The sequence below is a fragment of the Pelobates fuscus genome, chromosome 6 (genome assembly GCF_036172605.1).
Source record: "Pelobates fuscus isolate aPelFus1 chromosome 6, aPelFus1.pri, whole genome shotgun sequence".
Lineage (NCBI taxonomy): Eukaryota > Metazoa > Chordata > Amphibia > Anura > Pelobatidae > Pelobates > Pelobates fuscus.
In genome coordinates this window covers 3,951,120-3,977,608 of record NC_086322.1, presented here as the reverse complement: position 1 = coordinate 3,977,608, position 26,489 = coordinate 3,951,120, and the positions used below count along the sequence as shown (strand labels likewise).

General features: G+C 43.8%; 1 protein-coding gene across 3 annotated transcripts in view; it reads right to left on the bottom strand.

Annotated features, from left to right (window-relative positions):
• The window catches only part of RTKN (rhotekin), a 179,467-nt gene that overhangs the window by 26,530 nt on the left and 126,448 nt on the right, over window positions 1-26,489 (bottom strand). For all 3 annotated transcript variants that reach the window (XM_063457516.1, XM_063457515.1, XM_063457517.1), the window contains exon 9: window positions 25,080-25,205. In XM_063457516.1, coding sequence (XP_063313586.1) covers window positions 25,080-25,205 — 126 coding nt within the window. The remainder of the gene's footprint in view (window positions 1-25,079; window positions 25,206-26,489) is intronic.

Below are 26,489 nucleotides of genomic sequence, written 5' to 3'. Positions count from 1 at the left end.
AGGGACTATCGGAAGGCTCAGTAACCCCTAGTTGGAGCATCTCATCTATCTCCTTCTTCATCTCAGTCAAAACTGCCTCGGGAATTCTGTAAGGAGCCTGTCTGAGGGGTTGTTGACCTGGGGTGTCCACCTGGTGGGTCGTTAAAGTGGTGTACCCAGATTTGTGGGAGAAAGTGGCCCTCTTTGCTTGGAGCAGCTTATGGAGTTGCTCCCTCTCTGTGGGACTAAGTCGGTCCCCTATCTGGACCTGAGTTACTAGATCAGAGCGGGGGTACTTTTCTAGCAAGTCTGGGATGGGTAGGCTGTCGGGGTCTTCCTGTGGGGGACAGCATACTGCTGTAAGTATTCTTTAAGCATGCTCTAAGTATTCTTTAAGCATGTTAACATGGAAGGTTTTCCTAAGGTTATCGTTGTGACAGCTAGCAATAACGTAAGTGGTGTCTCCCCTCTTTTCTACCACCTGGTACGGGCCCTGCCAGGAGGCTTGCAGTTTATCTGTCTTAACCGGTTTAAGTACCAGTACCTTTTGTCCTACGGTAAAGGTCCTTTTCCATGCCCCCCGATCATACCAGACTTTCTGTCTCCGCTGGGCCAACTGGAGATTAGCTTGAACAGATCTGGCCAATTGCTCCATTCGGTCCCGGAGCTCTAGTACGTATGGTACCACAGGGACTCCGCCATTTTCAGTTTCTCCCTCCCAGTGTTCTCGTATCAGGTTTAGGGGTCCCCGCACCTTGCGTCCGTAGAGCAACTCAAAGGGAGAGAACCCTGTCATTTCCTGCGGCACCTCCCGGTATGCAAACAGGAGGTGTGGCAGGAAGCGTTCCCAGTCCCTGTACTCCTGTGTGAATGTTTTTAGCATTTGCTTGAGGGTCCCGTTGAACCTCTCACAAAGCCTATTCGTCTGTGGGTGGTAGGGGAAGCTCAGAAGGGACTTAATCTTGCAGACTTGCCATAGCTGCTGTGTTAATTCGGCTGTGAATTGGGTGCCCCGGTCTAATAATATTTCTTGGGGAAAACCTACCCGAGAAAACACCTGAACTAGTGCATTGGCTACTGTGTCTGCCTGAATGTTAGATAGGGCCACGGCTTCTGGGTACCTGGTAGCATAGTCCACTATGGTAAGGATGTAGTGCTTACCAGAGGGACTGGGAGTCGCCAGTGGCCCCACTATATCTATGGCAACTCGGCTGAACGGCTCTTCTATAATAGGCATATTGACTAGGTGTGCCTTTGGGTGATCGCCTCTCTTTCCTACCCACTGACACACATCGCAGGTGTTGCAATAAGTCCTAACATCTGCATGTACCCCTGGCCAAAAAAAAGTGTGGGTAATGCGGTGTAGGGTGCAGGTTACTGCTAGGTGGCCTGCTAAGGGAATATCGTGACCTACTCTCAGTATTTCCTGCTGGTATTTGTGGGGCACTACTAGCTGGCGCCTGCGCTGTCCGTGTTTCTCCGTCATGCGGTATAGTTTCCCTTTTTCCCAAAGGAATGTCTCATTATCTAACCCGCTCCCCCCTTTCTCTGCTCTTTCTCTGTATTTCTGTAAAGTCGGGTCGGATTTAGACTCTGTCTCAAAAGTGGCTGGTGTGTCCCAGGGTATAGGACTCAGTCCAGGTCGGGGTAGGTCTTACCTGTGTCTCCCGCACTGGTGAGGATTCTCGTTGCGTCAGGGCTTGTGCTCGGGTAGTCACCGGATTAATCTCGTTGTTCTAGGAGGAAGCATAGGCCGAAGTCATGGGACCCAAATCGTTGCCTAGTAGCACTTCGGCAGGTAAATTGTCCATTATGCCCACATTTACGGCCCCCTTTCCCGCTCCCCAATCCAAATGCACTTTAGCGGTAGGAATTTTATATACATCCCCCCCCGCCACTCTAACAGCCACAGTCTGTCCTGATCGTTTGTGCTCGGGCACCAAATGGCTCTGGACTAGCGTGATCGTAGCGCCTGTGTCTCTTAGTCCCTCTGTGGGGTGACCTTCCAGCCATACCTTCTGCCGGTGATGTTGGCGATTATCAGAAGCGGCGTATACCGGGTCTGCCTCGTGGAGCGGTCCCAAATACTCTTCCATAGGTATCTCCTGATTATTGCAGAGTGCTCTTGCAGGACGAGAGGGACCAGAAGATGAGTTGTATCTCCAGGAGTTCTGATGTGTGTTGAGAGGACAGTTTGCCATGAGGTGCCCAGGTTGTTTGCAGCGGTAACACGTTGGTCTGGGCTGGTCAGATGTGTTGTTGCTGGGTGGCTCTGAGTACCGTATGGGCCCTGCGGGTACTGGGGCTCTGAAGTCAGTGCGAGGGGTTTGTCTGTAGTTATCCTTGTGTTCAACCCTTGCTGTTGGCTGGTAGTTTGTGGGTTCATGAAGCCGTGAGTCATAGTGTTCATCAGCCAATTTTGCCGCTTCTTCCAGGGTAGCAGGTCGTCTGTCTCGCAGCCATTCTTTTCCTTGTTGTTCGATACCATTATAAAAATGCTCTAACAGGAACAATTGTAAGATTTCCTCAGCGGTTACGGCGTTACTTCCGCTTAACCAGTGGTTTGCTGCCCTCCGCATTCGGTGTGCCCATTCCATGTGAGTGTCATTGGGCTTCTTTTTAGTGTTTCGGAATTGCCGGCGATACGTGTCAGGGGTTACAGCGTATCGCCGCAGGAGGGTGTCTTTTACCAGCCAGTACTGCATTACCTCCTCCGAGTTCAAGGTCCGAAAGGCTTCTAGCGCTCGCCCTGATAACTTTCCTGATAATATCATGGGCCATTCTTTGTTGAAGATCTCGTGGAGCGCGCATTGTCGCTCAAAATCCGCCAGGTATACATCAATCCCCGCTTCGCTTTCCAGGAAAGGTCAAAAAGCCGCATAGGGTATCTTTAGCCTCCCGGTGGTCTCTGCAGGATTTACCGTTGTGTCGATGGTGCGGTGTGCAGTGGCTAGGCTGAGCTCGTGGGCTCTAGCTTTTTGTATGTCCTCATCTGCTTCCGCCATCAGCTGCTGTACCAGCTCCATAGAGGGGTTCGGCCCGTAGAGGGAGAGCCTTTCCCGAACAATTCTGTTTTTTTCATCAACCATTGTCATCGGAGTTTCTGCCATTGTGAAGCTTTGATCCAGTTCTGTCAGCTCTGCGATAAGTTCCCTCCTCGGCCTGTTGCTTGCGTTCCCACCTCGACTTTCAAGTAAGTCTTTTAAGGTAGTGCGTTTCAATTTGTCATAAGCACTCTCCATCCGTTCACTATTTCTCCCAGGAATTCCAGAATGATCCCGCCGCTTGCCACCAGTTGTTACGGTTACCCTCGGTCTGGCTGAGAGCTGGACCGCTTAGCTAGTCTGGATTCCTATTGCTGAAGAGAGGAGAAGCTGCTTTCCTTAGTATTCCATGCGAGTCCTGAAAATGTAGAATAATCCCACTAGCTATAGTACAGCTAGGGTACCCTTCTGCCCACAAAACGAGTCAAGGCTGCGATTTGAAGGTCAAACAAGAACTGAGAACTGGAACACCCAGCCTGCTTTTTATTACAGTTAGACACAGAAAGAACACACCCAGGGGGAGGCATAAAATCACCAATCATATACATGGTACAACCCCCATGTTCCCTCCCCTCAGATAAACAGTTAACATAATTACCACATACAGTATTTTACCCAAGTTTCAGATGTACCCCAAAAATAGAAGGTACAGCTTTACAGATAGTCCTAGTTCAGGGGAACCACATATTCAAAATCCAGCCCATTCGGTTAAAGGGTTCGGGAGTTATGGCTCTTTGAAGTTTTGACCGACCGCACAGCTTTTCTGGCCGAAATTAGTTCCACAAGTTTTGGCCTTGCGGTCGGTCTCCGTTCGCACGTTAAAACTCCACGAAACCCTTGCCATCCACAGTTATCCCGGGGTTCGCTATAATCCCCATGTGAAATGTAGTCTTTCTACCGAACAGCTGGTCGTTCGGTAGGTCCAGCACGAAGTTACGTTATCCTGGAGGTCTCAGCAGTGTTCGCCTGTTTGCGTCTCCGTTTTTAGTTCCAGACGATTGCTGGCAAACACCGCTGTTCGTGTGTAAGATGGCCGCGAACACGTGCAAAGTCCCGAAATGGCGGCCACCTATATTTTACACAAAGGATTCGTGCTGAACCATGCGAACGGCTGGAATCAAGCTGGGAGGTAAAGTATCCATTAATCACACACCAAGGTGGTCCGGTGTTCGGTACTTTGAGTCCATTCATGGGTTTTTGGACACAAAACCATGCTTGAAACCAGATTTTGGGTTGTGACAAAAAGGGGAAAAATAGAGATAAAAGCAATGGGGGAATTGTCAGTTGCAGGGTCTGTAACAGTATCTAAGTCCCATATTTTGCCATTATCCTCTGCTGTAAAGAAGAGTTGTGCCCTCTTAAAGGCACAGTGCACGTTATCCTGAGAGCCCAGTATTTTGGCTCTCAATAAGGTGAGCAGTGACTGCTATATTTTATTTACAGTTTTAGTGAAGATAACACACTATATATGTCTTATCTTTCTTTTTATTGCTGAGTATTCCACATCTCTACACTGAAGAAGTTTTGGTATTATCTATTAATACCTCTGCGCATGAGATTTGAGCCTGTCCCCCCTAAGGCTCTGCACCATGTGAGTGTGTTCTATACGGATAATATATCACTCTGTTTGTTTAAGACATACTGCACCATATTTTGTCTATTTCTTTCCCTTAGAAATTATGTTGCATTTTATTCCCTTATTTTAGGGTAAGTGTACATATTTAGCGCTCCACTGGTTTTTGTTTGATGTGGTTGGTGCTTCCCACTCAAATAATATTCCACTATCTGGTCTGCATGTTACTGTGTTAAGTTAGAGGTACTAACACAAGTGTTGAGCTGCTTTTTGAATCTTTTATGTAAATTTAGTTTAAGCACCTTATATTGACACAGCACATTCGGTTTATTTTTCTTGTCTGTCATCCCGTCACTGGGGAAGATGGGTCTCTTAGTTCATTGATAGAGGGTGTAGCCAGTTGGGTTACCCAGGGCTCGCTACGTCCACTGCACACACTGCATCCCTTACACACACAAACACACGTGCTGCGTCCCTTACACACACACACACAGTGACAGATCCATCTGTCTTTAAAATACTTTTATTCCTCCTTGGTTCATCTGTTTATTCGTCTAATTGACTGTCCGTACAGCCCTTTCGTTTATTTACCCTTTTCCCGAATGAACTGCCAAACGGCCGGCCACCCAGCATGGAAGTGTGCTGCTGGTTAACCTCTTGGCCCCATTAGAATGTTGAGGTTAACCGCAGACACCTCTTAATTGGCGAAGGTAGACTGGGTGGTCGCCCTTCGTATGCCGACCACGAGGCAGCGGCCATCTTGGACGTACGAATGCTCAGCAGTGTTCGTTGACGATTTCATGGAACTAAAAACGGACACTATTTCTCACGAACACCGCTGAAGCCGTCTACCTCCCTTCTTCGGATCATCCAGCATACGAACGCCAGCCCGTTCGGTACTTGTCTGCGCGAATGGACTTACCCCAGATAGCTATGCCATGGAGCCCATTTGTATACCGAAAGACTACGTGAAAGACTTTGGCTCCATGGCAATTGAACTGTATGTATGTGATCTGAGCACCATTCAGTAATAATTTGCGCTCAGATCTAAGCTATCTGGGGATATGTTGAATGTACCTGTTTTATGCAATGGCTGCTGTAACGGACCGTTTCGCTCACAAGAGGATAAAAACCGTTTAGGCGATAATCCCCTTTCCCATAGACCAGCAGCTACTGCAATCACCAATCTCCCGAACTCCAAACTGCACGAATCCCCAACTCCCGAACAGGAACCACACGAACACTGGAATAGCTTAACAGGAAAAGCATACAATCCGCTTACACTCCTGGCAGTCAGCATACAATCCTATTCCCCCAAATACGAGACGACACTTCGGTTTGAGGGTCAAGCAGAATCTGTTTTTTGAGGGCTACCTGCCCCTGTATTTATGCAGGTCTCCCACCTGGTGGACACTCCCCTAGGGGACCAGATGGAAGACTGTAACAACGGACAGACAAGTACCAATTACAGACATACAGCAGTAAAACATCCCCACAATGCATCCTGGCTTCCTCTCCTCTGCCCTGGAGATAATTGAGAAGTAATCCAATTATCTTCCAGGACAAAGGCAAATCGCCATTATGCACGTGGGGACACAAAGACAGTGAAACACCATAAAATACATTAAAAGTTCAATTTTACATATAACACACAGGCATTTAACATATCCTCAGATAGCTCAGGTCTGAGTGCACATTATTAGGTGAATGGCACTCAGACCACACGAATACAGTTTAATCGCCATGGAGCCAAAGTCTTTAATTCCACGAACAGGCTCCATGGCAGGCTATCTGGGTACTTCCACATAGATTGGGATATAAATTCAAAGTCCCGAATGCTCCTCCGTTCGGTTCATGAACGGAGTTAAAAACCCGTAGGTTGGTAGGTCAGCGGTACTTGGCTGACACAGTGTCCGGGTTTGGTGCATGAAAGCCGGGCAGAACAGCGCTGGCTGCCCGGGGAGCTCCAGAACACCGCCATCCTGTGGCGGCTAGGTGTAACCGCGACCACCCAGTAACAATCAATTAAGCTGCGGTTAACCGCAGCTTCTGGGTGGTCAATTGCCGGCACACGCTCGTTAAGCCACGGTTAACCGCAGCTTCAGGGAGGTAGATGGAGGGCACACGCCAGCTTCTGGGTGTCCAATTAACGGCGCCGGCCGGCTTCCCACGGCTCTGGGGAGGCGGATAAAAGGCTGTTTGTTCGGTAGATAGAATCTACCGAACGGCTGTGCAGAAAGGGAGAAATAAATATTTCTGCACAGTAAAATTAACCCTTTAACTGCCGGTCCATAATCCAAAGGCAGCAGGCGGGCAACCAGGCTTCTCCAGTTCACAGTGGCGAGGTTGGGTTCGCCACAGCTGCACAGTTATATATTTTTATGTATTTTATTGTCATGCCTAAAATTGAGTTTTTGTCTCTGTCCTTGGAGATAATTTGATTACTTCCCAATTATCTCCAGGATAGAGAGGAGGGATCATAATGCATTGTGGGAATGTTTAACTGATTGGTCACTTTACTATTCCTTTCACAGTCTTCCACAGGTCCCCTAGGGGAGTGTCCACCTGGTGGAAGATCTGCATAAATACCGGTCAGGTAGCCCAGATTAAACAGATTACTGCTTGACCCCCAATACGGAGCTATGTCTTGTCATTGGGGTGATTTATATTTGTATGATTTCCGGTTCGGCTATTTGGATCGTGGAGTATTTCGTATGTTTCCTGTTTGGCTAATTGGAGCTTTCGTTAGCTTCTTCTCTCTTCGGAAGGTGAACGTCCTTAGCTGTATTAACCCCTCTTATCCCTGGGTGTACCGTAACACACACAAACACACGGGCCGAGTCCCTAAACACTACATTCCATAAGCAGCCCTGGTTTTACTGTTGTGAATGATCAGTTTGTAATTTAATGACCTTCCAGGCCTCACCCTACACTTCCAGAAACAACAATACTCAATTTATCCATTGGACATTTCCAGCAACTGTCAGCAAGCTCGAGGCACTAGCTGAATCTTGGAAGATACTTCATCTAATTTATTCTTGCTACCATATTATCATGTGTGACTATAGAATTGTTACCATTTATACCTGTAGTTTGCCACTGTCATTTTCTGTGCATGCAGTTTGTACTATTGTCATTTAATATTTCATGTAGACAGTTATTAATATTTTGGGTGTTAGAATTTGGTTGCTAAACCTTTCAATAGTGTAAAACACATGGCTACTCTACCCCTCCCCATTTTTCCTATGCTCCTCCCGGCTGTAAATACCTTTATAGAACTGTCCTGTTCTTCAGGCCTCACCTCACACTCTCAGAACCAACAATACAGGAGCTCTGCATTTAACATCCTGCACGAACAACCACAACTCCCAGAACCAGCAATACAGGAGCTCTGCATTTAACATCCTGCACCAACTCCCACAACTCCCAGAACCAGCAATACAGGAGCTCTGCATTTAACATCCTGCACCAACTCCCACAACTCCCAGAACCAGCAATACAGGAGCTCTGCATTTAACATCCTGCACGAACTCCCAGAACCAGCAATACAGGAACTCTGCATTTAAAGGGACTCTCCAGGGAGAATATTTTACTCACCTCATTCCAGCGCCGGGAGCCTCGTGAAGCCGCGCCCCCTATTTCGTCAAAATGACGAAATAGGCGGGCGCGAGCAGGGAGCAATCAGACGCTTCCATTTAACATCCTGCACGAACTCCCAGAACTCCCAGAACCAGCAATACAGGAGCTCTGCATTTAACATCCTTCACGAACAACCACAACTCCCACAACCAGCAATACAGGAGCTCTGCATTTAACATCCTGCACCAACTCCCACAACTCCCAGAACCAGCAATAGAGGAGCTCTGCATTTTTCCTCAGCACTAACCGTCTACCGAGGTTCCCCTAAATATATAGCACGCTCCCCCAGCTGTTTGAGATTCTTACATTCCCTTTATATCTTACCAATAGCTGTTTCTCTCTGTTAACTTCTTTTAGCCATCACTTCCAAATTCCCCTGCTCCCTCTTGTCTCAATCTTTATAAATACCAGTAATAAAAACATAACTATATATCATATTAACCCCTTAAGGACCAAACTTCTGGAATAAAAGGGAATCATGACTAGTGATGTACCAAACTGTTCGCTGGCGAATAGTTCCCGGCGAGCATAGCGTGTTCGCGTTCGCCACAGCAGGCGAACACATGCGCGGTTCAATCCGCCCCCTATTCGTCATCATTGAGTAAACTTTGACCCTGTGCCTCACGGTCAGCAGACACATTCCAGCCAATCAGCAGCAGACCCTCCCACCTCCTGTACAGCATCCATTTTAGATTCATTCTGATTCGTTCTTAGTGAGAGGAGGGAAAGTTTAGCTGCTGCTCATTTGATAGGGAAAATGATAGCTAGGCTAGGGTATTCAGTGTCCACTACAATCCTGAAGGACTCATCTGATCTCTGCTGTAAGGACAGCACCCCAAAAAGCCCTTTTAAGGGCTAGAACATCAGTCTGCGTTTTTTTCTGTGTAATGTAATTGCAGTTGCCTGCCTGCCAGCTTCTGTGTCAGGCTCACAGTGGATACTGTGCCCACTTGCCCAGTGCCACCACTCATATCTGGTGTCACAATAGCTTAAGCTTGCATTTAAAAACAACATTTTTTTTTCACTGTAATAGATTGAATAGCAGTTAGTTGTCTGCAAGCGTCTGGGTGTCAGGCCTTCAGCGTGTACTCTGTTTTTCACTGTAAGCTAATAGCAGTCAGTGTCCTTAAAGCGGGTGTCAGGCCTTCAGCGTGTACTCTGTCAACCTCTGCAAGTGCACTTTGCCACTCATATCTGGTGTCACTATAGCGTGCCTTTAAAAAGAAAAACAGTTTTTCACTGTAAGCTAATAGCAGTCAGTGTCCTTAAAGCGGGTGTCAGGCCTTCAGCGTGTACTCTGCCAACCTCTGCAAGTGCACTTTGCCACTCATATCTGGTGTCACAATAGCGTGCCTTTAAAAAGAAAAAAAGTTTTTCACTGTAAGCTAATAGCAGTCAGTGTCCTTCAAGCGGGTGTCAGGCCTTCAGCGTGCCACGTACCCTTCAGAGGCCACGTACCCTGAACTGGAAAAGTTCTGAGGACTTCCGCTCGGAACCTTGACGCACCATCCTCCTCCAGCTTAGCTTCGGGCACCTCTCAAGATACCACTCACCCGCCTGCCGCCACCACGAACACTAGCACCACAGCCGCTTCACTTGGTATGTCAGAGGAGTTATTTACACATCCATTTGAAGAAATGAGTGATGCGCAACCATTATTGCCAGAGGATGTAGATAACAGGGATATGTCTAAGGCAGGCAGCATTACACACATGGACGTACGGTGTGATGATGATGATGTTGTACCCACTGCTGCTTCCTTTGCTGAGTTGTCAGATACAAGTGAAGCGGTTGATGATGACGATGCGTCCATAGATGTCACGTGGGTGCCCGCTCGGCAAGAAGAAGAACAGGGCGAAAGTTCAGATGGGGAGACAGAGAGGAGGAGGAGGAGAGGAGTTGGAAGCAGGGGGAGGTCGTCGCAAGGAGCTAGTGGCACAGTCAGACAGCATGCATCGGCACCCGGGGTAAGCCCGACAGCACGCCAATCAATGCATACTGTGTCCACCACCAGAATGCCGTCATTGCAGAGCTCAGCAGTGTGGCATTTTTTTGTGTGTCTACCTCTGACAACAGCGATGCCATTTGCAACCTGTGCCAAAAGAAACTGAGTCGTGGGAAGTCCAACACCCACCTAGGTACAACTGCTTTGCGTAGGCACATGATCGCACATCACAAACGCCTATGGGATCAACACATGAGTACAAGCAGCACACAAACTCAAAGTTGCCATCCTCCTCCTGGTCCAGCATCTTCAGCCACGTCAACCACTGCTGTCCTCCTTGCCCCCTCTCAACCATCCGCCACTCCGTCTATCGCCTTGAGCAGTTCCCGCTCATCTGCCCACAGTCATGTGTCTGTCAAGGACATGTTTGAGCGTAAGAAGCCAATGTCACCAAGTCACCCCCTTGCCCAGCGTCTGACAGCTGGCTTGTCTGAACTATTAGCCCACCAGCTTTTACCATACAAGCTGGTGGAGTCTGAGGCATTCAAAAAATTTGTGGCTATTGGGATACCGCAGTGGAAGGTACCCAGACAAAATTTCTTTGCACAAAAGGCAATCCCCAACCTGTACTCGATTGTGCAAAAGGAAGTAATGGCATGTCTGGCACACAGTGTTGGGGCAAGGGTCCATCTGACCACTGATACCTGGTCTGCAAAGCATGGTCAGGGCAGGTATATCACCTACACTGCGCATTGGGTAAACCTGCTGACGGCTGCCAAGCATGGAATGCGTGGCTCTGCAGAGGAGTTGGTGACACCGCCACGACTTGCAGGCAGGCCTGCTGCCACCTCCTCTACTCCTCCTACTCCATCCTCTTCCATAACCTCCTCGGCTGAGTCCTCTTGTGCTGCTGCGTCTTGCTCCACATCAAAGTCACCTATCTGGTACCCGTGGTGTTGTACGTGGCTGGGGGGAAGAACATACCTTCATTGAGATCACTGAGGAGAAGGAACGGGAAATGAGTAGCTCGGCATCCAACCTTGTGAAAATGGGGTCTTTCATGCTGTCGTGCCTGGTGAGGGACCCTCGTATAAAAAGGCTGAAGGAGAACGACCTGTACTGGGTGTCCACGCTACTAGACCCCCGGTATAAGCAGAAAGTGGCGGAAATGTTACCAAATTACAAGTCGGAAAGGATGCAGCATTTGCAAAATAAATTAAAAGGTATGCTTTACACAGCGTATAAGGGTGATGTCACAGCACAACGGGAATCCTCCTCCCACGACCACGCCGGCAAGGACAGGACGCTTTAAAGACGTGTTGTTGATGGAGGACATGCAGAGCTTTTTAAGTCCTACGCATTGCCACAGCCCTTCAGGATCCACCCTCAGAGAACGACTCGACCGACAGGTAGCAGACTACATCGCCTTAACTGCAGATATCGACACTCTGAGGAGCGATGAACCCCTTGACTACTGGGTGTGCAGGCTTGACCTGTGGCCTGAGCTATCCCAATTTGCGATAGAACTTCTGGCCTCCCCCGCTTCAAGTGTCCTGTCAGAAAGGACCTTCAGTGCAGCAGGAGGTATTGTCACTGAGAAGAGAAGTTGCCTAGGTCAAAAAAGTCTAGATTACCTCACCTTTATTAAGATGAATGAGGGATGGATCCCGAAGGGACTGACAGTGGGCGATACATTCGACTAAAAAAAGGCCTGATGAGATGAGCTGCCTTGGGCTAAAAATGGTCCACACGCTGCTGTATTTTAGCTCTGAATGCCGGTTGACTTGCGTGACTTATCCGCCACCAAACAGGGTTCAAGCCGCAATGTTTTAGGGCACTTTCTGCCTGGGAAACAAACATCAATTTTTCTGGCCGCTGCTATAGCAGCAGCTGCAACAATACCTAATTTTTCAGGCATGTGTACATGCCTAATTTTTCGGGCCTCTGGTGCTGCACTGTGGCTTCAAAAACCAAACCAAAAAAAGGCACATAACAGGGATTAAACTGATAGGAATAGTACTACTTAACACACCACTCCTATCTGGTGGCACATTAGAGTGCACGCGCAGTGCCCCAAATTTGAAGTAGGAGGACCGACCAAGCATCTTTTTCCATCTCCCGGTTCCTAAATTTGATGCCATATACACGTCCCCTGATAGGGCGCCAGCTCGTTATTCTCTTGGGCGCCAGCTCGTTATTCTCTTTTTCACTTCACTAGGGACACTTTACTGCACTATGGGCACTTAGACCCACTCTTTGTCTTGCACAGTGTTATTCCTAGCCAGCATCTGTGATGGGAAATCAGGCAGTCATCTAAACGTTTAGATTGAGCTTTAGCGGATTCTTCTTAGACCTCTCTGAGTCTTTATAGCCCTTCTACCTATCCAGCATTTCTGGAAACTAGCTAAGAGAAAGGGTGGCTGTGTCTCTGTGATACATTTAACTTTATATCACCTTATTGCCACTTTATCACTCTGGTCTCCATACTCTCTAAAACAGAAAAGAAAAGGGTGCGCCTAACTTACATCAAAGTAATATTAATCATAAATAAAATAATGATAAAATAATAGTCCAAAATCCTACAATAAGTCCGAAGTGGTAAGTTCCACAAAGTATGGAGGATGCTTGAGAATGATGTCAGTCTTTACGCCTATGCACTTGTAGTTCGGGGATGATATGTGAAGATAAAAGCAGGAAAACAAAAATTCCAATGGTACAGTATGTCAGCAAGATGAAAGGGGATAAAATAGTGATAATCCTACACGATGATATTCACAAGTGCTTAGTTTTGTTTTTACCAGAATTTTCTGTTTAAGCTTTACTATAACCACTTACCATAAAAAGCACACATCAAGCTTGTAAACTTGCAGTTGCATCAACATGAAAACATTAGTGATGTACACTAGATTACTAAGCCTCTCAGACTTTAGTCCCATGATGTGATTTTATATACGGCTTACTAACCATAACTAGTTTTACGTATTGCACTGGTATTTCTAGATTTAGCGATAAGTATTAAAGCGAGAGACAACAGTATTGAAGCGAGAGATAACAGTATTAAAGCGAGAGAAAACAGTATTAATGCGAGAGATTACAATATTAAAGCGAGAGATAACAGTATTTAGCCACAGCATGTTACTATATATAAAATGAGGTTGATAATCATAGGAGACTTTGTCAATATGTTATGACGACCCTATCCTGTACAACTCTTGAACGTCTCCCTCTCTTTTTTCTGTACCCCCATAATTACATGCCTCAACAAAAATAAAGAATTAAAAAAAAAAAAATAGTGATAATGAAAATTACTCACAATTTTCAGAGCTAAAATCCAGCTCTGATATTATATGCGTGAAGTGGAATGATCCCCACTCAAGGATATATAGGGTGACGCTGGTCAGCAAGTAGTGCAGGTGAAAAGTCCAGCGATGATCCGGCTCGGCCGATAATAAGAGAAAATAAAATATAGTGCTCTCTGTATGGCAGATAAAAATGCTAGAAGAAAATAAAAATATACTCACAGTATATAGAGCAGGCTGAACTGCTCGGTGTAAGCGTATGGGTGGTATAATCCCCACCTATGGATTCTTTGCGCTATTGCGTGGGTTTATAAATTATAAGTAAGGTCAGGTTAAAAAAGGTAAAAAAAAGGATATTTAAAGGAATATGGCAAACAAGATATTTTGGTGCCAAAAATTCCTTTATTACAAATATAAAATACAAAATATAAAATGTATAATATCTAGACGCGTTTCGCCTAAAGAGGCTTCTTCAAGTAGATAATAGAAAACATAACCTGACATACATGAACTTATATAGGGTACAATAGTATTAGTAAAATTTGAATATCCCGCCAAAATGGCGTCATTACCATAATTAGCATAAAACATCAAATATAATAAAAGTGTTTTTTAAACACAATAGGATAAAATATTATAAGAGGCCAATCTTATGGGACCAGAAAGAACAGGAAAAGAGGCTTTAATCCTGTAAAAAATGATATATTTAGAACGAATTCGGAAATTAGCATATAAAAAAAATGACTTTTACAGGTATAGAAGTGAAGATATAACCCAAACTAACTTAGTGGTAATATTGGTTTGTAAAAACGAAGCTTGTAGCTTGATAAATTGAAGAAAGAAAACGGGTCACGTGACGCGCGACTAGAATACTTCCGCGTCACGTGACTGATGCGTTCCAAGCAAGTGGAACGCATACGTGTCGGCTGAATAGCCGACCAAAAAATATACAAGGTGTTTAGATAAATTAGCATACTCCCTGGAGGGGATAAAAGGGATATAAACAGGGAGGGGGGATAAAACTTTGGCAAAGTGAGGGAAATTATAATTGTCAACAAATTTGATTAAGGTTAACATCATATATGTATATCTTGGGGAAGGTTAACTAAACTGTGAAATACAAAGTTTATAAAAACATAATAGAGATAATAAAATTAATACAAATATATGAAATGTAGTTAGTACATACTCATATAAGTAATATTTGTGTAGATAAACAATGATTGGAATAAGGAGCAGAAAGTAGTAGAAAAGTTATTGTTGCTGTGTAATAAAAAAGTTATTGTTACTGTGTAATAAAAAAGTTATTGTTGCTGTGTAATAAAAAAGTTATTGTTGCTGTGTAATAAAAAATTTATTGCTACCATCATTAATATCATAAAGGATTAGAGGGGCATTTTTTATTTTTATAAAAAGTTAAAAAGGTCAAAGTCTATATTGAGACCTTTTGGAGTAAGGGTTTTTAGGTTATAGACCCACTCCATTTCTTTTTTTCCCAGAATCTTTTTGATGTCACCTCCTCTCCATGGGACATTACATATATCTATACCAATGCATTTTAAAAGTTTTGGATTTTTATCGTGTTTCAGAAAGTGCTTAGATACCGAATGGTTATCATAGCCTTTTGCAATGTTGCGACAATGTTCGGCCAGTCTTGTTTTTAGATCTCTAGTGGTCATACCTACATATTGTAAGCCACATGGGCATTCTAATAGATAAATGAAGTTTTTTGTATTGCAGTGAATAAAGTGTTTTATTTTTTTTGTGTAATTGATGATTTAAAATAAGTAGTTTTGGGGCGGAGTCTGACCGCCGAACTGACTGGAAGCGTGGGGAAAGAGCCCAGAATCGCCCAGAACCCCTCCAGAGTGCGACACCCACGACGGGGGTGCACCGGAGAACCGGGGGATACCCCTCTCGAACGACTCGGGGCTCCCAGACCGCAACGCTACCTGGGGCCTGCGGGAGTTGGAGCCGGGGAGAGGCGGCCGCTCTCCCCGACACCGGACGCCCCAGAAAGCACTACAGACCTCCTACCCCCCCCCCCCCCTGGACCGGGGGGGACATCCCGGTCCCCACTAGACCGGCGGACCAGAACCGAAAGCTAGTGAGACAACCTACCTAGCTGACAGAAAGCAAGCCAGCAGTGGCAAAGATGGCCGCCCGACGTCCGCCGAAAAACAAGACTGAGGAAGAGCTCAGGTGCCCCCTTCCCCTGGCGGCACTGGACAGGCTCTACTCGGCCTTCTGTGAGATGCTGCACCTCAGGGGACTGCCCTATCCTCAAGCGGCTCGAGCGGTAGCCTCGTGGATCCGCCCGGAGACCCGCCGTCGCCACTATGGAGCCCCACTACAGGCCCTCAGAGCGGCGGTCCAGCTCCGATACAAGAAGAAGCGGGAAACTGGCCACGCGGACCCAGATACTGGCACCCGCATCCACAAACGCAGTAAGGACAACAGGCCACCCCACAACCCCAGCTACGTACCCAAGCAAAGCTCATCAGACCGTCAGGTTTCCGTGAGACGACCCAGAGCTGGGACTGAGCAGAGGGCTGCAACAAGGGGGACAGCTAAACATCACAACCAGCCCCAACAACCGGTATCAGAGGCATCGAGACGGCTACCTCCAACTAACAACCCGACGCAAAAGAATAACACATGGGTGCCTCAACGGGCTGGTGAAATTCCACAGGCTGGCGTGGGTTAAACGCGACACTTGCCACTAGCGATGAGTAACTAACCACATTGCTCTTGCTGACTCCACTAGAGACTGTTGGTGACAGAATGTTTTCAATCTGATTCCACAATTTTTCTGTAGTTTTATTTTCCTTGCTCCTGGTGACAATTACCTGTTTCTTGAAATGCTTATACATATGTCAGAATCTGCGAACAACTAATTCACTGCTTCACCTTCGCCCAAAGCAAGGCTACACGTTTGACTGCTGTCGATAACAAATTATTGTTATGCCTACACTCATTAGGCGTGTGTTTAGAATACCTGCTCCCATTTAATCTTACTCGACAGAACAGACGAACACTTGGACACTCTGACTAACATACGCAAGTCTAACACAATTGCCACAGAACGTGTATTGTCTAACCATGTTTGCTATCTCTACTTGAGGCCAAATCTACTTAAGTGTAGCACTTAATAGTTTAACACTTGCTCTGCAGTGCAGCTTACCCGATGTCTTTGAGCTAAAACACACTAGTTTGACCACGCTATAATATATGCATAACTTTACTACCTTGCACTACCCTAGATAAATCCTCTAAGCCTGTTTTACAAGCCTGCTATATGAGCCTGTTTTCTAAACTACTATAAGCCTGTTCTACATGCCTGTTTTAAACGACCTAGTTAAGCTCTTTACTCATATTGTCCACCAGCAAGGGTATCCTAACCTAACATTGCTTTATAGCAACTAATGATAGTAATGCTGTTGTCCTAGCTTGATAAATGAAGGATCACCCGCTAAATATATTACTAAACCCAGAAATACCTCGGATTGTCATATGCATGCCTAATCTGTAGCAAAACTCGCTGTTTTCATGTTTAAAAAAAAAAAATATGTGCTGTATCATAATGCCACTCATTGAAATGCCATGAATATGCCTGCAGTAGCTGTCGTGGCCCTGCACGCTTGTTTGTAACCTATATGCACATGCAAAAATAAAGAATTTAAAAAAAATAAAAAATAAGTAGTTTTAGACTTAATGATGTCACTGGGGAACTCCCCTTTTAAGGTGTGCAGCCGTTCTAAACTATATTTCTCTGTGGCTACGTAGCGCTGACTCTTCACCCCATTCCTTTTTATCTGTATCTGAAACCCCTTTTGAGTTAGCAGCTGCCTTTAAAGACCACTAGTTTTACTCATATGTCCATTTTTGATTTTAGAAACAATTACGTAATTGACATAAATCATGTTTTTAATACAGAAGAAAACCTTCCTACATACACCAGAATTGATAATTACAACCAAAAAGATCTATTTACTAAACTAGAAAAAGCACTCACTATGGAGATTAAACTAAAATGGGAATTAGCCACCCTAAAAAAATATCTAGAAGAAAGAATAACCCCTAGGGGATTGAGACTTTTTAAAGAACCAACCTCAGACAGAGATGATGCCGAATTCATGAGAGATTGGTATAATAAGCTAGAAGTCTGCACATTTGGCCTTATGGAAACACTAATCATCAAAAAAAACAAAAAACTCTCAATCCTTGATGTAGAGATCAATGATCTAAAAGAAAAAATGTCATCATTTACAGAAACACAGGTCTTTAAGCAAAATTCTATCCTCATCCAAAATAAAATAGAGAAGGTGGAAATGGATACGAAACACATCAAGGTAAAAAAGTATATGAGAGACAAACAGGACTATTCCAACAATCAGATCCGTCTTTTCATAAAAAACATACCCCAGACAACATTTCTTATCACCCCTCCAACACTTATCAAAACGACCGCACATTCAAATCCAACTATCCATCTAGAAAAGAATCGCACTACTCACTGACTCACTCTGTTAGAAATCAACCCTCTACTGTATCACACAACTATCACTCTTACCGGCCACAGAATATCCGGAATAACCACAACCACCACGCCCCACTTAGACATTCATACCCATCCCGGCCATACCAAAATGCACCCAAACCAAACACTCCAAATCACAATGTCAATACCACTTACTCCCCTGGAATGTACCAAAATGAAAGAGGGGCAATACCTAAGACCCAAAGGTCTAGATATGCACACAAACACTTTGAAAACACTAAATCCCCTGTAAACTACATTCACAATAATAGATATCAACTATTATCTATAGACTCGGAGACAGACAATGATGACTATTTTTTAGAATTGGGGACACAAACAAATGTACATATGCAGACACCGTATCCTACAAAAACCAGAAAACGAAGTCTCAGTTTAGAGGAAGGCGAAGTGGCCGAAGAGTCCAAAAGGGAAAGACTAGAACGATAATAAATCAGAAAAACGAGACAGAATTAGGCATTTTTAATCTATCACAAAAGGCATTAACATCCACCCAAATCTCAGTACTTCAAAAAGGTCTTAAATATGCCCCTACAAACCCATTTAAAGCATTCCAAGCATTTATTGATGTTAACAAATTTGTCAGGAAAGCCACCCTCAAAAGGTTCTTTGCCAGTAAAAATATAGAAAATTCTACCTCACAACCCCTGGCCACTCCACCCTCAGAACCCCCTAATATCATATCCACTTCATTAAAGAAAAAATCAACCTTTTTCTCCCTCTAGTTTTAAATCTGGCCCCCTAGAAGTCTTTGAGAAGCTAGTTTTAAAGGATTTTGAAAAAATTCAAAAGAAAAAATATGATCAGGACAACCTTACAAAATTAGAACGAGAAGCACTACAACAATTGCAAAAAGATGATAACATTGTTATCAAACCGGCTGACAAGGGGGGTGTAACGGATCGCCTGGCACCCCGACTTGGTACCTCCGTTAATGGATGCTCCTAGTGCTTCCTGAGGACTCCAAGCACTCTGGCAGACACCACAATCACCGAATCCGAGAAACCTTTAAATTCTCCCAAGCGTATGAATGCTGTAGACCATTGAATAGGAACCATACGAATAGGCTTGTACTCCTAGCAGTCAACTGGAACAGCATACAATAAATCCTTCCCCCAATAATGAGACGACACATCACTTTGAGGGTAAAACAGGAACTCTGGACTGGCTCATCCAGCCTGGCTTTTATTTCCAACTCACACATACAGGCCACACCCAGGGGGAGGCATAAAATAACCAATCCGAGATATGGTACAACCCACACATCCCCTCCCCTTAGTGTGACACATAATCCCATTATGCATACAGTGTAAAATATACTTTTACACAACTTTCATAACTTTAAAACCATACATCACATTCACATAAAAATACATATCCACAATCAATCCATTCAGGGGAACAACATATTAAAAAATGGCATGAATCCGACCAGGGGTTCAAAAGTTACTAAAAGTATCTTTTGTTCCTTTCTAGCTGGCAGAAAAACATCCCCACAATGCACCCTGGTTTCCTCCCTTCTGCCCTGGAGTTAATTGGAGAAGTAATCCAATTACCCAGGACTAAAGGCAGACTCCATTAACCACATGGTTGCAAAACAACATAAAACACTTTAAAATACATAAAGTCACATTTACACATAACACACAGACATTTCACCTATCCCCAGATAGCTGGGATCTGCACGCACAAAACTACCGAATAGCGCGCAGATCCTACTCACACAGTACAATTGCCATGGAGCTAAAGTCTTTCCCATAGTCTTTCATTATATGAATAGGCTCCATGGTATGGCTATCTGGGGTATCACATTCCCATAAAGTCTGGTCCATAGTCCAAAGGCAAGAGGCGGGCAATCAGCCCCCTCCAAGGACACATGGCGAGGTCGGTTTCGCCACAGGGGGAGGTATAGTAATATTAACTAAAGACATGTATATAGAAGAGGCTATGAGACAACTTAAAGATACAAATGTTTATGAAAAACTTACACAAGACCCCACCCCAAAAATCCAACAAGTCTTAAACTCCTTTTTAACCAATGGCCGTGACTCTAATATTTTAAGTAAACAAGAATATGAATTTTTAAACGTATCCCATCCCAAAATCCCCGTAATTTATTTCTTACCAAAAATCCAAAATGTGACAAACCCTCCAGGCAGGCCTATCGTGTCAGGGATTAATTCTATTTTATCTAACTTATCTGAATATCTGGACATCCTTTTACAACCTTCAGTTAAACGTATGGAGTCGTACTTAAAAGACTCCATGACTCTCCTTCGCTTTTTAAATAATTTTACTTGGAAAAACACTTACTTTTTAGTTACATGCGATGTCCAATCTTTATACACAATCATCCCTCACGATAAAGGTTGCTATGCAGTTGAGAACATTTTAAGAACTGAAAATAATATTCCAGACCACCAAATTGATTTTATTATACAAGGTATTAATATTATTTTAAAAAACAACTATTTTTGGTTTTTAGATTCTTTTTATTTACAGAAACAGGGTACGGCTATGGGGACCAGGTTTGCCCCTAGTTATGCCAATCTCTTTATGGCAGATTGGGAATCCACTGCCATTCTGGGAGGGCATGACTGGCGGGCAAACTTGGTCACATATTTTAGATATATAGATGATCTGTTTTTTATTTTGGAAGGGACGGAGGATTCCTTGAACCAGTTTTTACAGCATCTAAACAAAAATGACAGAAGTATCATTTTAACTTGGGAATACAGTAACTCTTCCATTCATTTTTTAGATTTAGAAATTTTTATTAAAGATGATGCAATTAACACCAAAACTTTTTTGAAGAAAGTATGCACTAATAATGTTATTGATGTCACTAGCTGCCATCATAAACCCTGGCTCCAAGGCATACCAAAAAGCCAGTTCCTCCGTCTTCGGAGGAACTGCTCCGTTACCCAAGACTTTGAAGCCCAATCTCAGACGCTGTTAGACAAATTTTCTGAGAAAAATTACCCCCCAAAAAATTTAGACCTTACTCTAAAGAATATTAAAGATAAAAACAGATCAGAACTTCTTGAATACAAAAATAAAAAAGACACTAAAGATGCACCATCTTTGCCAATTATTTTCGACTTCAATAACAAAAGCAATGTTATGAAGAAGATTATTAAGAAACATTGGCATATATTAAAACAGGATGAAACTCTAGCCGGCGTTATCCCAGATAATCCACATGTCATATTCAGAGGGGCACCCAGCTTTAAGTCCATCCTCACAACTAACTATACCAAACAAAAATACGATAAACCCCCTCCTAACCCTCTTACTTTTTTACCTAAACCTAGTGGGTTTTTTAAATGCAACAAGTGCATAGTATGTAAACGCACCAGTGACATCATTAAGTCTAAAACTACTTATTTTAAATCATCAATTACACAAAAAAACTATCAGATAAAACACTTTATTCACTGCAATACAAAAAACGTCATTTATCTATTAGAATGCCCATGTGGCTTACAATATGTAGGTATGACCACTAGAGATCTAAAAACAAGACAGGCCGAACATTGTCGCAACATTGCAAAAGGCTATGATAACCATTCGGTATCTAAGCACTTTCTGAAACACGATAAAAATCCAAAACTTTTAAAATGCATTGGTATAGATATATGTAATGTCCCATGGAGAGGAGGTGACATCAAAAAGATTCTGGGAAAAAAAGAAATGGAGTGGGTCTATAACCTAAAAACCTTACTCCAAAAGGTCTCAATATAGACTTTGACCTTTTTAACTTTTTATAAAAATAAAAAATGCCCCTCTAATCCTTTATGATATTAATGATGGTAGCAATAAAAAAAAAAAAATTTTATTACAAAAAAAATTTTTTATTACAAAATTTTTTTTATTACACAGTAACAATAACTTTTTTATTACACAGCAACAATAACTTTTCTACTACTTTCTGCTCCTTATTCCAATCATTGTTTATCTACACAAATATTACTTATATGAGTATGTACTAACTACATTTCATATATTTTTATTAATTTTATTATCTCTATTATGTTTTTATAAACTTTGTATTTCACAGTTTAGTTAACCTTCCCCAAGATATACATATATGATGTTAACCTTAATCAAATTTGTTGACAATTATAATTTCCCTCACTTTGCCAAAGTTTTATCCCCCCTCCCTGTTTATATCCCCATTATCCCCTCCAGGGAGTATGCTAATTTATCTAAACACCTTGTATATTTTTTGGTCGGCTATTCAGCCGACACGTATGCGTTCCACTTGCTTGGAACGCATCAGTCACGTGACGCGGAAATATTCTAGTCGCGCGTCACGTGACCCGTTTTCTTTCTTTAATTTATCAAGCTACAAGCTTCGTTTTTACAAACCAATATTACCACTCAGTTAGTTTGGGTTATAGCTTCACTTTTATACCTGTAAAAGTCATTTTTATTTTTTTATGCTAATTTCCGAATTCGTTCTTAATATATCATTTTTTACAGGATTAAAGCCTCTTTTCCTGTTCTTTCTGGTCCCATAAGATTGGCCTCTTATAATATTTTATCCTATTGTGTTTAAAAAACACTTTTATTATATTTGATGTTTTATGCTAATTATGGTAATGACGCCATTTTGGCGGGATATTCAAATTTTACTAATACTATTGTACCCTATATAAGTTCATGTATGTCAGGTTATGCTTTCTATTATCTACTTGAAGAAGCCTCTTTAGGCGAAACGCGTCTAGATATTATACATTTTATATTTTATATTTGTAATAAAGGAATTTTTGGCACCAAAATATCTTGTTTGTCATATTCCTTTAAATATCCTTTTTTTTTACCTTTTTTAACCTGACCTTACTTATAATTTATAAACCCACGCAATAGCGCAAAGAATCCATAGGTGGGGATTATACCACCCATACGCTTACACCGAGCAGTTCAGCCTGCTCTATATACTGTGAGTATATTTTTATTTTCTTCTAGCATTTTTATCTGCCATACAGAGAGCACTATATTTTATTTTCTCTTATTATCGGCCGAGCCGGATCATCGCTGGACTTTTCACCTGCACTACTTGCTGACCAGCGTCACCCTATATATCCTTGAGTGGGGATCATTCCACTTCACGCATATAATATCAGAGCTGGATTTTAGCTCTGAAAATTGTGAGTAATTTTCATTATCACTATTTTATCCCCTTTCACCTTGCTGACATACTGTACCATTGGGATTTTTGTTTTCCTGCTTTTATCTTCACATATCATCACCGAACTACAAGTGCATAGGCGTAAAGACTGACATCATTCTCAAGCATCCTCCATACTTTGTGGAACTTACCACTTCGGACTTATTGTAGGACTTTGGACTATTATTTTATTATTATTTTATTTATGATTAATATTACTTTGATGTAAGTTAGGCGCACCCTTTTCATTTCTGTTTTTGTGTTTTATGTTACTTATATAAGGTGATTAGGGGAACTCCCCTTTTAAGGTGTGCAGCCGTTTTAAACTATATTTCTCTGTGGCTACGTAGCGCTGACTCTTCACCCCATTCCTCCATACTCTCTGCCTATACCCATCTATTTAGAGGGAATTTCCTTGCCCCTGGCAATATTATATAATAGGTAATAGTATTACCATTATTACACAATTAGCCACTATAGGGGAATGAGTATAGTATCCCTTTGTTATTTATAAATGATACAATAAAGACTTTTGTCCATAACTCAATTTACTTTAACAAAGGGTACTAACCACGGTATTAGGAAGCATTACTCTGCTTTCCCTTTCTCCCTCTATTATACATCTATTCTCACTAGGATTTATAGGTATCACTTTATTATAGTTGTCTAACCTTTTCCTATGCCAGTTTTAGATCTCCTTCTTGGGAGATTTTTTGTTTTTTCAGTTTATTAGCATACTTTCGGGGACCCTTGGTGTTGTACGTGGCTGGGTGGAGGAAGAGACCTTCAATGACATCAGTGAGGACAAGGAACGGACATGGCTAGCTTGGTATCCAACCTTGTGCAAATGGGGAGTTTGCGGTTGTGCAAATGGACTGTTTGCGGTTGTTTGCGGTGCGTTAAACGGGGAGTTTGGTCTGTCACTGTGAAGCGGGCGTAACCCTTACACTTCCTGATCGATACAACATCATACAGTAGGTCCCCCCCTCATTATTTTTATGGCCCCCACCCACCGCTCACGGGTGGGGGTGAGGGGGGTCCCCCCCATTGTGATTAATGGCCCCCACCCACCGCGCAGGGGTGGGGGCCAGGGGGGAGGACAGTAGGTCCCCCCCCCCTTATCCTTATTTACTGAATATTCCCCTGTATAACAATGTTTGGCATTTAGTGAATATTCCCTATTATGCTCTGTGTCAGTGTGTATCAGGGTCTCTGAGGACAGGTGTCAATCCATATCTGCCAAGTGACCCTATGTAGGGGGAACAGTCCCTATTCTGCTCTGTGTCAGTGTGTATCAGGGTCTCTGAGGATAGGTGTCAATCCATATCTGCCAAGTGACCCTATGTATGTACCCTATGTAATTGCATCAACTGTGTAATTTTCCATGGGAGTTTTGTCATGGATCCCCCTCCGGCATGCCACAGTCCAGGTGTTAGTCCCCTTGAAACAACTTTTCCATCACTATTGTGGCCAGAAAGAATCCCTGTGGGTTTTAAAATTCGCCTGCCCATTGAAGTCAATGGCGGTTCGCCCGGTTCGCCCGGTTCGAGAACGTTTGCGGAAGTTCGCGTCCGCCGTTCGCGAACTGAAAATTTTGTGTTCGCGACATCACTAATCATGACATGTCACACATGTCATGTGTCCTTAAGGGGTTAAATGAATTACCTTTTTGTGTTGTATGTAATGTGTGTTGATGTAATAAATTATAAAAATGCAAATTGCATTTGAACACATACAGCGAAAAATGCTTGTGTCTTTAAGTACAAAGCAAGCAAGCTGAAGCGGTGTCACTATAGTGCCATATTAACCTCATATGTTATACTCTGCCCTTGCTTTGTGACTGTAATAACACATAGCACTCCTCACCTTGTTGACAGATATTGAAAGCGTTGGTTCTGTTAACGTGTCTGTCTCCCCAGAGTGTTGGTAACACAGCAAGTGGCAGCCTCGAAGGACACAGAACACAGATTGCAAGCTCTGCTGCTCCCGGCCCTGTAAAATCAATATGTGAATGAAAGACATGAACACAGACAGGAGATGAAGATAAGTAAGACAGGATCAGTTCTTGGGCCGAGAGGACGAATGGGCAGGTTCAGGGGTAAAAGTTAGATTCTCGGCCTGAGCGGGCAAATAGGTAAGTTGTGGGGTACAGATTAGATTGTCAGGCTGAGAGGGCGAATGGGCGGGGTCTGGGGTAAAAGTTAGTTTCTCTGGCTGAGAGGGCGAATGGGCAGGTTCCGGGTTACAGGTTACATTCTCTGGCTGAAAGTGCGAATGGGCAGGTTCTGGGATAAAGGTTACATTCTCTGGCTGAGAGGGTGAATGGGCAAGTTCCGCGGTAAAGGTTACATTCTCTGGCTGAGAGGGCGAATGGGCGGGTTCCGGGGTAAAGGTTACATTCTCAGGCTGAGAGGGTGAATGGGCAGGTTCTGGGGTAAAGGTTACATTCTCAGGCTGAGAGGGCGAATGGGCAGGTTCTGGGGTAAAGGTTACATTCTCAGGCTGAGAGGGCGAATGGGCAGTTTCCGGGGTAAAGGTTACATTCTCTGGCTGAGAGGGCGAATGGGCAGGTTCTGGGGTAAAGGTTACATTCTCTGGCTGAGAGGGCGAATGGGCAGGTTCTGGGTAAAGGTTACATTCTCTGGTTGAGAGGGTGAATGGGCAGGTTCCGGGGTAAAGGTTACATTCTCAGGCAGAGAGGGTGAATGGGCAGGTTCCGGGGTAAAGGTTAGATTCTCTGGCTGAGAGGGCGAAAGGTTACATTTTCTGGCTGAGAGGGCGAATGGGCGGGATCTGTGGTAAAGGTTACATTCTCAGGCTGAGAAGGCGAATGGGCAGGTTCTGGGGTAAAGGTTACATTCTCTGGCTGAAAGTGCGAATAGGCAGGTTCTGGGATAAAGGTTACATTCTCTGGCTGAGAGGGTGAATGGGCAAGTTCCGCGGTAAAGGTTACATTCTCTGGCTGAGAGGGCAAATGGGCGGGTTCTGGGGTAAAGGTTACATTCTCAGGCTGAGAGGGCGAATGGGCAGGTTCTGGGGTAAAGGTTACATTCTCAGGCTGAGAGGGCGAATGGGCAGTTTCCGGGGTAAAGGTTACATTCTCTGGCTGAGAGGGCGAATGGGCAGGTTCCGGGGTAAAGGTTACATTCTCTGGCTGAGATGGCGAATGGGCAGGTTCCGGGCTAATTGCCAGTTGATAAAGCCCTGTGTGGCGAAACGCGTTTTGGCTATTTTTATATATATTTATATTGTATTAATAAAGGAATATTGGCTTTT